The 13,598-nt window shown below is 43.4% G+C and overlaps 1 protein-coding gene across 1 annotated transcript; it reads left to right on the top strand.

The window, feature by feature from the left end:
- Positions 1–2,364: 2,364 nt before the first annotated feature.
- On the top strand, positions 2,365–12,273 carry LOC101786041 (protein ENHANCED DISEASE RESISTANCE 2-like). The gene is made up of 22 exons (XM_004982784.3): positions 2,365–2,789; positions 3,881–3,955; positions 4,049–4,102; positions 4,206–4,271; positions 4,356–4,414; positions 6,021–6,055; positions 6,203–6,292; positions 6,361–6,407; positions 6,485–6,585; positions 8,130–8,225; positions 8,308–8,372; positions 8,449–8,520; positions 8,619–8,765; positions 8,864–9,180; positions 9,879–9,942; positions 10,039–10,214; positions 10,488–10,589; positions 10,664–10,714; positions 10,806–10,949; positions 11,045–11,140; positions 11,604–11,705; positions 11,798–12,273. Exons 1-22 carry the CDS (start codon positions 2,553–2,555, stop codon positions 11,891–11,893), a joined length of 2,292 nt encoding a protein of 763 aa, XP_004982841.1. The 5' UTR covers positions 2,365–2,552; the 3' UTR covers positions 11,894–12,273.
- The last annotated feature ends 1,325 nt before the right edge of the window (positions 12,274–13,598 follow it).

Here is a 13,598-nt window from a genome sequence, read left to right as displayed (position 1 = left end):
TATCATTAGTCTATATTTAATACTTCTAATTAGTGACAAACATCCTATGTGACGGGCTAAACTAGCATCAAACACTCCCTATGTTCCATGGTCGTTTGCTGCGTCTCTTTCAGTTACAGTTACGCACGCCATAAACTTTTTCTTTTTTTTGGTTTTCTGATGAGTCCAGTTATTTAGTACAGGTTTGGAATTTTTTCTTTTTCTTTTTTGTTTTTTCTGATGAGTCCAGTTATTACAGATTTGGAACTTTGGATGTATGCCTGTGTATGCTTTTATTCTACTAGTATTGTTCTAATTCTACATGTACGCACGATGGCAACGTGGCAAGGGCATGTTTGCAAGGCATATTATACATTTGAACAAAAGGAAGAGGCGTGCCCTTGGAGCTAAGCAGGGGGTAGAAAGTCATGTAAAGAAAAACCAGAAGAACCGTTCCATTTCTAGATCCCATGCACGCACATTGCGTCGCACATCACACATGTCTCATGCACGAGGGAAGTGTATACGGATACGATCGAGCTGCACGTGCCACGTGCGAGGCACGTACTTTGCATTCCTCCGTCCGTCGTGAACCATTTGGAGCGCAAAAAGTCCATTTCCCTCGGTAGGTGTCAATGCAAAGAAAAAGTTTAGCGTCCAACGGCGCCCGCCCGGACTATTTTGGCTTGAGCTTCCAGTAATAACACGCCAATCGGGCACGGGCCCGGGGCACGGCTGCGTTGGGTTCGTTAGTTTAATCCTTAATAAATCTGCGTCACCCATGTGTGCCGCCGGGTCAAGCCGTCTCACGACTCACCAGATAATCAGGAGCTAGTAGTACGCACGAGAAAGGGAGATGATGATATCTGCAACGTGCCTGATAGTCTGCCCGGAGAGCTAGGGCAGAGTCACAGAGAAGCAAGTCTCGGCAAGGAAACAGAGAAAGGCCGCGCGCGAAAGCCCGCCCGGAAACCCGTGTGCTGCAAGGCATGTCGGGGTGCCGGTCGGCCGCGCCATCCGTTTGAGGTTGGCAGGCTGCCATGCCAAGCACGTCTTTTGCTTGCGTGCCCGTACGTGCCGTTCCGAGATTTCAAGGAGGGGAGCGGGGGAGCTCGCCGAACACAACTTCTCTGCAATTCGCAAATGTTTTGCTCCGTTCGCGGGATCTTTCCAAGCAGAGCCTAACGGTTTAGGTTTATCAGCGTCGAGTCTTGTCCAAGTTCGGCTGATTATTGGTCGGTAAGCCACGGTGCAAAGAGGAGAGGGGGGCAACGCATACCTAAAGGGTGTGTTTGGTTGCATGCACCACATGATGCATGCGTGGATGATCCTGGATGGGGTGGTTCAATCAATTTACTTGTATCATATGGTTCACTCTAATTAGTAGAATAATGTATTAAGTGGGATGGCCTCATCCTGGATGAGTTGGTCCAATTCACCCAACCAAATAAAAGGATCATTATTATTTTGTATCATTTCATACATGAATCAAATGATACAACCAACCAAACACACCCTAAGAGTGCACTGTTACTTTTGTTGTCTGGGACGAAAGTGGAATACTTGCATGTGCTATTTTTACTCGTGTCACATAAGGGACTAGAGGAGTGTCTTACGGTTCACCAAATATGGTTAAGCTTACATACTCCTTGAAACATGTATTCGATATGAAAAGATCTACCGAGATTCTATGTACTACTTTTTACTTCTTGTCACTGTCGTGAGTCATGACAACTTGGTTCCTACCGTCTACTTGTTATCGCGCAAAATAGATAAGTTGCCCGATATTGAAAAGAAAAATATACGACAGACTGTTCAAAGCGACCAAAAATCCAAGAAGATGAAGCAAGCAAACGGCTCATTTGCCACCCCAAATAAACCGCTCCCCAGAAACCCAAATGGCTGGAAAAATTCTTCACGTACTACTAGCCAATTTGCAACGAGGTGAGCCAAGCAGCAAGCACTCATCTGACCAGTGGCCACCGGTCCCTCCCGCACGGCTGCACCCCACATAACGCCTTCACCAAATCAACCCCGAGAACAGAGACATTCACACAAGATCCGACAGGTACCCGTCATCACAACACCAACACCTATCTTTTTCTCCAAACCAAAATTCCGAGGCAAGTAGAAGAAGAAGAACAACGTCCCCCGTACGTACACGATCACCGACCTCGCTTCTTCCCCCCCCTCTCTCTCTCTCTCTCTCTGCACATTCAGAGGAGAGAGAAAGTGGAGCGCAAAACAAATCGCAACCACCAGCCCAGCCAGCGGAAGTAACAGCTCATCTATCAGAAAAGAAATACACGGCGAGGGCCCACCACCGGCGGGACCCACAGCGGCCAGACGGACCTCCCACTACTCTCTCTGCCTGCCTGCGCCCCAATTCAATTCGACTGCGGAGAACAAAACAAAAGCGCAGCGCAGGGAGGAAGGGAGGGAGGAGGTGCCCCGCGGCCACAAGCCAAGCAGGCAAGCAGCCATCCCAGGCGAGGCGGAGGGGCGCTGCTCGCGGCGCGCCCACAAGGGGAGTGGGGGGGGATCGGATTCGGCGCGGGAGCCGGCGGAGGCGAATGGGCGGCGGCGCGGAGGTGGCGGTCGTGGAGGCCGCGGCGGCGGCGCCTGCGTCCGAGGGGACGGCTCCTGCCGCCGCCGCGGCTGCGAACGGGGAGGAGGGGATGCGGATGGAGGGCTGGCTCTACCTGATCCGATCCAACCGCTTCGGGCTGCAGTACTCGCGCAAGCGCTACTTCGTGCTCGAGGACGCCGCGCTCCGCTGCTTCAAGTCCGCGCCATCCTCCAAGCGCGAGGTAACGCCCGCGCGCCTCCCGCCGTGGTCTCGGTGCATCTGTGGGTTTTCCTTTTTCCTCTTTGTTCGCGGGGGGATCATGTTGATTTTTGTGGCATTTTGTGGCGGGATCCTTGGGTGATTGTTCCGTCCGGTGAACGCGTCGCTCGATCGCTTCTGACGCTTTCCGCCACCATCCTGGTGATCTGTTCTGGTGCTCCAACCGGAATTGGGGTGCTAATTCTGACGAGAAGTTCATTTCGGGGGCTGGTTTCTGTTCGTTACACGACCGTTAGTTGGAGATAAATGCATGCGAATTATGTAGGCGAACTGGGTATGATTGACTTCTAGTAGATTAGTTGATTCTCTGCATGCATGCTGCTGTTTGTTCCTCTGTTCGCGTTATGCTTAGCATTAACGGAACACCGAAAGTGGTAAGCTATGACTCGATGCCCTTACCGGGAATGGCACTAGAACGGTGGCACCACACACAGTTTGGCCTGTTTGTACGCCAAGTTTTCTCCAAGGCTCTTTTATGTAATGGGACAATGGTTGCTGAGACAGCAAGTGTAGTGGTTTATACCTTTACGCGTTGGGTTAGGATTTAGGAGAAAAATGTGTTGTTAAAAAATCAGTATGCTGGGATTAGGGGCGTCGTTGCTTAGAATCAAACTGCTGGTCCTTACATTTGAAGTTGAAAGGTAGCAATTAGTGAACTCTGCATTGGGTGAGCTGTTGAGTGGCTTCCGTATAGGAAACACTCATGTTGTCCCTTCTGAAGGATATGGTATCTGCACTACTTTTTTGGCTCTCCAGTGATTGCTGCATCCTGCATTGATTGTCAGTTTGTTACTCAGTGTTTACACATCAAGGAAGAGAGCAAAGTGATTATTGATTTAATACAGCATGCTGACCTGACAGTAAAAAAACTTGATTGCTGGGGCAAAATGGTCGATTGTATATGTGCTACTCACAGCTTAATTCAAGTGGAAATAATTGAATTTATTTATCTGCTGCATTCAATTCTTGCAGGAAACTTTGGTGCCTCCACTTTATGTTCTTTTGAAACATGACACCATGCTTATTTGATGCTTTTTCCCCTTTTGGGTGCAGGATCCTGTTAGAAGTGCAGTAATTGACTCTTGTATACGTGTGACAGACAACGGCAGAGAAAGTGTACATAGGAGTGTAAGAACTATTCTCTTTTTATTACTTTACACAATTTTACATAAGGTTTATGCCAACAATATCTCAAGCATTTTCCTCATCATTTTTTGACAGGATTTTTACATATTCACACTTTATAATGCTTCCAATCATTATGATCAACTTAAGGTATGGAGTAATGTTCAACCCCCCTAATCTGACAGCCTATATTGCTCTGCTTGATCTGTGATAGTAAGATTCCTTTTTGTCTCTGTTGACTGATGTTTTCCAGTTGGGTGCGAGAAGTTCAGAAGAAGCAGCTAGGTGGATCAGGTGCTTAATGGAGTCTGCCTTAAAGGTTGGTGTTTTGCTTATTTTATTCTTCCACTTTGCTATCATTATGTTCAATAAAGCACTCACATGATTTCTGTACTGTGAGCAGTCCCCGAGAAAAGATGAGCACATTGTTGCTTGTTCACACAGAAGATGGCAGGCTTTTAGGTACCTGCAGATCACACTTTGTTTTGTAATATATTTACCATATGAATTGGGAGCAGTGTTTTAAAAAAAACGCTAGTCAAGCTGTGGGATTGCTTAGGTGACTGATTGCTGTAACAGTGACAGTGCGTAACGTCCACATAGTTAAGTTAATTTTATGTTGCTTCAGCTTGATCAGTTTGTTTTTTTGGTAGTTTGCATTTCAAAATTTATGCAGATTAAAGTAGTAAAAGATGTTATCAGATAGTTGAAATGTCATATATTGATGTCTTTGGAATCAGGATTATTTGTAACGTAATCCATGTTTTCTATATGTCATGATTCTTGTTAAGGCCTGAAAACAACCATATATGGTGATATGCCATGCTGCTCTCCCTTTTTGTGCAAGTTAGGGATATGCTATTAGTGCTGACACAAATCATTGTTAGGTTGGTACAAATGCCATGGCATCTTTTGTTTAAATTGATATTTGGAGAAGATGAATATACTGGTTAATAGGGATGTATGCTGACCTGTGGTTTTGATTTTCCTTGATTTACTTATTGTAAAACCCTGGTCCAGTTGGAGTGGCCATTGTGGCTCAAGTAGAGTCGAGGAGGTGTGTTTGTCTCACACTCAATTCTAGTTCCAGGGCTGGTTGTTAAGTGAATTTTGGTAACTCTAATTATTTTTTTTGTGTTAAAAAAGGGCGAGCCCAAATGAGTTGCTATGCATCTGTAGCTTGTTCCAAGGCTTGTCGTAAGTGCACCTGGGGAGTGTTATATACCAAAGCATCAATGCTGCATATGTGTGTATCTATTCCATGCATGTTGCACCAATAGGTGGATCTGGAGTCTACACAAGCTATCCATTCATATTTATTACCATGGGAAATATTACTTTAAGGGTGGTGGCTGTCACTCTATCCTAGTTGGAGTGTCCCACATAACTCCTTTTTTTTTTTTTGATAAGGCACATAACTCTAGTTGAGTAGTGGAGATGTAGCGCTACATATGAAAAATATTCTAAACTTTGATTATCAAAGTTTTGGGTTGTATGCAGTCAAACTCAGGTAACAGAAAAAGTGATGTGTTGGGCTGCATGCTGCCAAACTCAGGTCACAAAAATGTGATGTTTTGGTTTGTATGCCGTCAATCTTTCTAAACTTTGATTATCAAGTATGTTTTACATAATGAATCTGAATGTTTGAAAATGATCTGAGTACATTTTCTTCAAATGTTTGTTCCATAGGATCATACTTTTGCTATATTAAAAATTTTAGTTGCGTCTTGGGGACCATGGTGATGCCCAAAACAACAATTATTGTGACAACTTTAGATTTCGTCAGTGAGGATAAAAGCCCAATTGGGTACAGATGCTGATTCATGTGGGGCTGAGTGTTAAGCAAACGCACAACCCTATTATGTTACACTTCATGGAAACACATGTCTTTATCTGACTGAGTTTGACTCGTTACCGTATTCTGCTCGCCATTGCAGTTATTTACTCCATGCTCTGTTGTAACTTTTTTTTGGCTAGAAATGACATTGTAATTAACTATTTGTATTCATATTTATGTAATGGTATTTCTAGCTTCACTATTTTCTAATTGGCCACTATGTCATTTCAGGTTAAGTCGCCGCAATAGCCGCATGCACTCAATAGGTAACTTATCATATAGGTTTCAATTGAATGGGTAATTGTAGTAAAATAATTTGCTTTTGACAGTGTTCATAGAAGTTACAGTTACAGATCTCTTTGTGCTCTTTAGTGCCACACTGTTCTTATTTTGTCTGTGTGAAAATTTATCAGATTGGACTCTATTTTCATCTGCTCATAATGATCCAATGGCATCTGATGTTATCGCACCTTCTCCGTGGTCAATATTTGGATGTAAAAATGGTAACGACAAAACTTTCTTTCTTTCCAGCAATGAAATTTCTGCTAAAATCCATTTTACGTGCATTTAGGTTTACGTTTTTTTACCGAGGCGAACGATGGTGGATCTCGTGGAACGGTATTTCTTATTCTCAGCAATGCATTGTGTGTGCATGTGGATGGATTGCTAAATTCACAATAGTTTTGCTTCCTCAGTATTGGGATGATCATCCGGCTATAATGGCAGTTGGTGTTGTTGATGCAAATTCTGAGGCTGTCTTCCAGACTCTAATGTCCCTTGGCCAATCAAGATCTGAGTAAGACAGTTGTTCTCATGCTCAAACTTTTTTATTTTCTGAAAACATATGCAGTACATTTTGTCACATATGCATTACGACTTTAATATCCTAGAGTAAAACATGGAGAGTATTTCTGAGTGTGCGTATGTGGGTGCCCATATGCTCATAACAACGGCAGCTGGAAGTTGCATGATTTACTGCTTACAGAAAATATGAAAACCCAACTCTGTATTGTGGCGAGTGTTAGATGTATGCAGTAGTAGTTAAGCTTGTGGCTCCACTGGATTCTTCTGGCTTGTGAAAGAAGAAAAGAAACTTTCACCCATTCAACTTAAAGCTTGCTTAATGCAACTATCTATCTGCAGAAGTTCAGTATTAAATTATGTTTTAGTTCTATTTCTTAAAAAATCCTGATGACACCTTGCGCCCACAGTGTGCCTCCACGGCCCTCACCACCTATAACCACCTCAACGTTGCACAATTATCCTGATTCATAAAAGGTACCACGTATTAAATACCCCCGTAGAAAGCAAACTCAAAGTTAACCTTTCTGCCATGTTGCACCCATCCAAGAAGCTAGAGTGGAAGTCCACCTAAGCTAGCCTTCTCCCTTGCCTCCACCAACTGGCTTGTCTTCTCTGGCTCTCTCTCTGTACTCCTTCAACGCTTTCCTCTGCCATCACCAAGATAGACAAAATAAAGGTGGACCTGGCATGTGGCAAGAGATGTCAGGGAGGGTCTTGGGACCAAGGCTGCTACTGGCCAAGTATCCATGGCTACAGCTCCTTCACTGCCTAACCTCCTTCCAAGCTACTAGTTGCTGCCTTGGGCCACCAGCTACTGCCTATGCTGCCTTTAAAAACACTTTACTTTTGAGAGTTTAGACCCAAGACCACACTGGACATGTTATAAGAAGAGCATAAGTTTTTCATTCAAAAGGTGACGATATGAGTCTTTTGAGAAAATTGCCCTACTTAACCTCCATTTCCAGTGGCAACACCAGAGTTGCAAATTTTGAGTGTCCAGGGAGCAACTTTGCAGATTCGCACCTGTATCTTTCAATTACTTTTGTGTATTGCTTGATGACCGCAGAAATTCTGCTTCTTGACACCAACTAGTTACTTAACTTTCCTTCATATTGGAATAAGAAAGAATGGAATATAGTTAGCAATTAAAGAAATTTGCTCGAAACTTTGAGTTGATCACATCTTTTCCAAATAATCTTATTGTACTTCCGCTGGTCTAAATTTCTGGTACTTTTGTTTCTCCAAAACAAAAAATTACGTGTAGCGGTATGAACAAGCAACCAATAGACAGCTTAAGCAAATTTCTGTTTTAAACTGGAACTTATTAGTGTTAAACTCAAACAAGCCATAGGTGTCTTAAGCAATAGGGAAGATTTTTAAGAACCAGAATGTGCTTTTCTAAAAAAATCTAAAATATTTAGTTATTTGCCAGTAATACTGTTCTCCTATAATAAATCAAGACATGACATTAATATGCATACGCATGAGTTAAATGTGTTTCTTTTCAACCAATTAACCATTGAGATCCTTTTTTAGGTGGGACTTTTGTCTGCAGGAAGGAAAGGTTGTTGAGCATCTAGATGGACACACAGACATAATCCACAAGAAATTAAGAGGCGACTGGTTACCATGGTCTGGTGCTGGATTGATTATCCTGCTATTTTTTAAAATGCATTTTTTGTAAATTTCTAATAGCATTATATTTAGTTTTCAGGGGAATGAGAAAGAGGGATCTATTACTTAGAAGATATTGGAGGCGAGAAGATGATGGAACTTACGGTACTATTGTTTGACCGAAAATGATAAATATTGCACTTGCAGTTATCTAGATCTGACACTTCTCTTGAATTTCCAGTAATTCTATACCACTCTGTTTTCCACTACAAATGCCGTCCTGAGAGAGGATACATCCGTGCATGTCTTAAAAGTAATGTATGCTTTACTTTCAGTTGAATCTCATGAGAACTAAAAACTTGGTATTGTATTTGCTTATACTTAACTGGTATGTGCCTTTTTGATATTTAGGTGGAGGTTATGTAATATCGCCAATCAATCAAGGAAGACAATCAGTTGTGAAGCACATGCTTGCCATAGACTGGAAATTCTGGAAGTCTTATCTGTTTACATCATCTGCCAAATATATCACTATACGTATGCTAGGCAGAGTAGCAGGTATGTCTGTATTACATCAACACATCTTGCCTGATCCAGTTGTGAAACTTCTCTTTTTGCAAATTTGGATAATATTCTGCCCACTTGCATATTGTCAGCACTGCGAGAATTCTTCCGAGCAAAAAATGGAAATTGTGCTTGCTTGGAGTTCTCATCTGGTGAGTTGACTAGGGATATGGGACTGCCACAAGGTGAAAATGAAAGAATAAATTTGGAAATGCGTCAAGAAAATGAGAGCAGAAGACTTGAGGGTCCTACCGAAGGATCACTGGGTGGTTCTAACAGGCATTTAAGCAGTACTGGTTCCTTTGTTCAACTTAATGATGCAGCTGATGAGTTCTTTGACGTGCCAGATGAATCAGAATATGATCAGAGAGAAATTGTGTTTCCTTCTGATGAGAGCACACATGCTGTGGTGAGTTCATTGTGTGTTTGCATAGAAGATTGCCAAATAGACCGTTCTTATCCATAAAGTCGGTTCTCCTAGTTCCCATCTTCTGAACTATTATCTTCTGGTCTTAGTATGGATGCATGACTTGATGGCTATGTGGTTTTTTATATCAATATGTCGATGTAATAAGTTTCTTTGCCCCTTGAAATTCTGTGGCATTCTTATGTAGAGGTCAATAATCTGAGCGGCCCAGAAAAAAATATTCGCTAGATTCCAAATTGTTATTTAGTGTGCTTGCAGCCCTCTTAGGATATACTATATCTATATTTTCAACAATACAAAATACTTGACTACAAACAATGGCATTACGTTAGCATAATTTGGAGAACCATGCCATACAAACTCCTTACTACTCCCTCCGTTCCAAATTATAGTTCACTTTATCTTTTCCCCGAGTCAAACTTCTCTAATTTTGACCAAATTTATAGAGAGAAAAAATCATCAATATCTACAGCATGTCAACATGAAATAAGTTTCATGAATCCACCGCAAAAAATGTCTTGATACTGCATTTGTTTGGTGTTGCCGATTTTATCGTATTTGTCTATAAACTTGGTCAAAGTTAAACAAGTTCGACTTAACAAAGCTAAAGTGAACTAGAATTTGGAACGGAGGGAGTATTTTTGTATATTATATCTAATGTTTTGGCATTTCTTTTGCAGGACCAACGGCATGCTAAATTGTCCACTGCTGCTGTTTTTGTGAAAAGGTTGCATGATCTTGCAGGTGTGTTACAGTTTTTCTCAATTTACCAACATTTTTATTTACTTTTCTTATATTATAAATTTTGATCTCCCCTTTCCTCCTTTTCCTTTATTCTAGTCCAAAAAAGAGGATACGTTGACCTACAGGGAGCTGCAGATGCTGATAATGGGCCATGTTGCTATGGATATACTCTTCCCAAAGATTCAAGCTATACAGTGCCTTCTACTTGGGCAATGACAGATCCTACAACATTCTTAATCCGGGGAGAGACATATCTGCACGATCGTCTAAAGGTAGCTTAGATATGCTGCAGATATCACATCCTGGAAACAAAAACTCAAGTTCAAATATATTAGGCGCATAGAGCCTTCATAGCCTCTTTTGTAGTGGTTTAAAGTGGGGAACGGGGAAGATTTCAGCTTTCAAAATAATCATTGCTTGCCATATTACAGCTAGTACTACTTTTTCAGAAACAAACTGTAGGGAACACATAATTCAGTTTAAGCATAGATGGCTGGGTGAAATTACTATAACAATGCAGTTACAGTTTACCTTAACTTTGACAGATCAAGGCAAATAGTACCCTGATGCAAATGGTAGGTGCTGATTGGATAAAGTCTGATAAACGTGAGGATGATCTAGCTGGTCGCCCTGGAGGACTAGTCCAGGTATCTTATGCTAAAGCCAGTAGTTTTATTTCATCAGCAAGAATGAAGATATTTACCAATAGCTTTTATTGTAGAAATGTGCAGCACAAGGGGGCACCAAATTCTTCTTCATTGTAAACATACAGGTGAGATATTTTTTGGGTGTGTGGATGGGACGATACTTGATATATCACATGCTGTACAGTGATTTAAGTCCTTGCTTATAACTGGATACAGGTTCCTGGTTCGACCACATACAGCTTAGCTTTGTATTATATGATGGATACACCATTAGAAAAGGTCCCTCTACTTGAAAGATTTGTAAATGGAGACGATGCATTCAGAAATTCAAGGTTCAAGCTCATCCCTTACATCTCAAAGGTACTTGTTTTGCACTATGAGCCTTATTTGATTTGTTTTAAACCAAAAGTTAATAAACTGTTGATTTCTTATGTTTGCAATGCATGGCCATTTAGGGATCTTGGATCGTTAAGCAGAGTGTGGGCAAGAAAGCTTGCTTGGTTGGGCAGGCATTAGAAATCAATTATTTCCGTGGAAGCAACTATTTGGAGGTAAGCTAGAAGCATCTCATATGATAGCTTCTCTTCTTGCATTCTATGGATAATCATCTAAATGCAGCCAGTAGTGTAATTTTTCATTCTTACGGGATTGGGGAGCAGTTTATTTGTATCATCATGATACATTTCTTCCTGTGTAGTATGCAATGACAAACTAATGAGTAATGACAGCTTCAATTTCTCCCATCACTGTTACGTCTTCTATTTCTTTATTATTCTTTCATGTTATATCTGAGAAGCACAAGTTGACTTAACATCTACTGAAGCTTTAATTGTTAATTTCGGTTATGGCGATCTGTGATATGAGTAACAAAGAAGAGGTGCTTTTGATTTATTACATATTGGTGCGATTTAGATTTGCTTTTCTGGCAGCATCACGTGTTACTGAATAAATATATGTTTTCCAATATAGCAGAAGTGATATTCAGCTCTAAACAGCTTTGCCTGTAATTTTCAGCTTGGAGTTGATATAGGTTCTTCGACAGTGGCACGAGGTGTAGTGAGCCTTGTGCTTGGCTACTTGAACAATCTGGTGATCGAAATGGCCTTCTTAGTACAGGTAACTCTTCGTAGCAGAAGGGTTAGTATGTTATACTGTACTTCTTTCTAACTTTCACCTAAATTCTTGGTTTCATGGTTTGCCTCGTGCAGGGCAACACATCTGAAGAGCTCCCGGAGTTCCTCCTAGGAACCTGCCGACTGAATTACCTGGACGCCTCCAAGGCAGTGTCGATAGACGAATGCTAGAAGGCGTCAAACTGACCTCATTCTTTTTGAAGCCAGTAGCCCAGTACAGCACAGACCAAAAGGTTGAAGCCATTCCTTGCTGCCCGACACACCGTCGGCAACCCTCGCTTGTATTGCCCCCGCAAAAGTGGGGGATCCACTGCAGCCGTTGTACATTCTCCTCCTCTCGACTGCTCAGGTATTGCGTTGTAATCATGATAGCAATCCATGATAAAAGAACCCCCTCCATTCTTTGGCCATCTCATCACCAGGAGAAAACGTAGACAAAAAAAGAAATGTAGACAAAAAGTGTAATCTAATCCTGGTACCACGCCGTCCCTTCTGACCTGGGTGAGATCAGATCATGAGATCTAACAGCAAAGCAAGCCATTAACTAGCCATTGACCAAGCGAGTAATGGCCGGAATGATTCTACTTGAGGACTCGCGGTCTCCTCCCACATTCGCCAGTAACTGAAAGGGACCCCAACCAAAATCGCAGTGATCGTGGGTGCTCTGTCTGATCCCGTGAGCCGGAAGCATCAGCAAAGCGGAAGTGGAGCGGGTATCTATCTCTCTCTCGGTTCCTCGCCCCTCTGGAAGGACGCCAGGACGATAGCATGATAAAAACGGTGGATCATCGCGATCGGGAGCACTGTGTTGTGTGGTGGCAGCACCAGCTTTTCTGGGACGTTGGCCGTCACGCTCCGTGGCGCCTGTAGCGGCCGACGTGACGGCTGAACGGCCAGCCTCGCTTTTGCTGCGCCCCCAGCCGCGCTTTGGAACCTTTTTGATCGGACGACGATCGGTCGCTTGCTTCTGAGGCTGAGGTAAAGCGTGTGCGAGGCTGGCAAGGACGATGGCACTACCGGACGGGATCCCTGTTCCGATCAGAATAAAAATGGACAGGATCCCCTATTTGCCGTTGACTCGAACGGATCCCCACGGCGCGGCCTGGTCGGTCGCGCGATGCACGGGCTCGTGCCGGCGCGGCGGCCCCCTTCACGTGCGCCCTTTAGGGCAACGCAAAAGCGAGCCGCGAGGCGGAGATGGGTCGCGCCGACCGATCGGGAGCGGCGACGCACGCCAGCCTGCGGTGTCCCTCTGGATCGGCTGCGCCTGTTTCAAGTGGCAACACGCGTGCACGTTGCCATGGCGCGCTGCCGCTGATCTGTGTCCTTCAATCACATTTGCAGCGTGTGGCTGACCGATTCAAAGGATCCAGAGGTCGGCGGAACACATCAGGAGGGTTTTTCTCTTGCAAGCCAATCTGGATTGGATGATGTTACTACACACATGTGTTCTTTATGAGGAACCTAAGAAACGTGCAAGTTTGATTTCTTGGCACACTTTAGAGCACAACCAATAAAAAAGAGTTGTTGCATTTCAGAATTGGACATTGACCGTGTGCGATGGATCTCTGCATCTGCAACCCATTTCAATCTCACCTTCTCTCCATCGCCAAGATTTGATTCTCCGACGCCAATTTCGATCCGGCCTCCCGTCTCCTTAAGCGCGCAACCAGCTAGGCCTGCCTAATGATTTTTCATTGGAATTTGAATACTGCAGCAATCTAGTAGAGGAGACGATCGAAGCTAGGAACCATGGGCGACGCACAGAACCTGATGATCGCCCCTGGCTCCATCCACCTTCTCACGGCCACCTTCCGGCCGAGGCTAGCTTGATTATCCTCGACCTGCAGGCCTTCGTCGACCACATCCGCGTCAC

This window comes from Setaria italica, chromosome IX (assembly GCF_000263155.2).
Source record: "Setaria italica strain Yugu1 chromosome IX, Setaria_italica_v2.0, whole genome shotgun sequence".
NCBI classification, from domain to species: domain Eukaryota; kingdom Viridiplantae; phylum Streptophyta; class Magnoliopsida; order Poales; family Poaceae; genus Setaria; species Setaria italica.
Note: the sequence above shows the minus strand (reverse complement) of the source record. Positions and strands in the feature narration are given on the sequence as shown.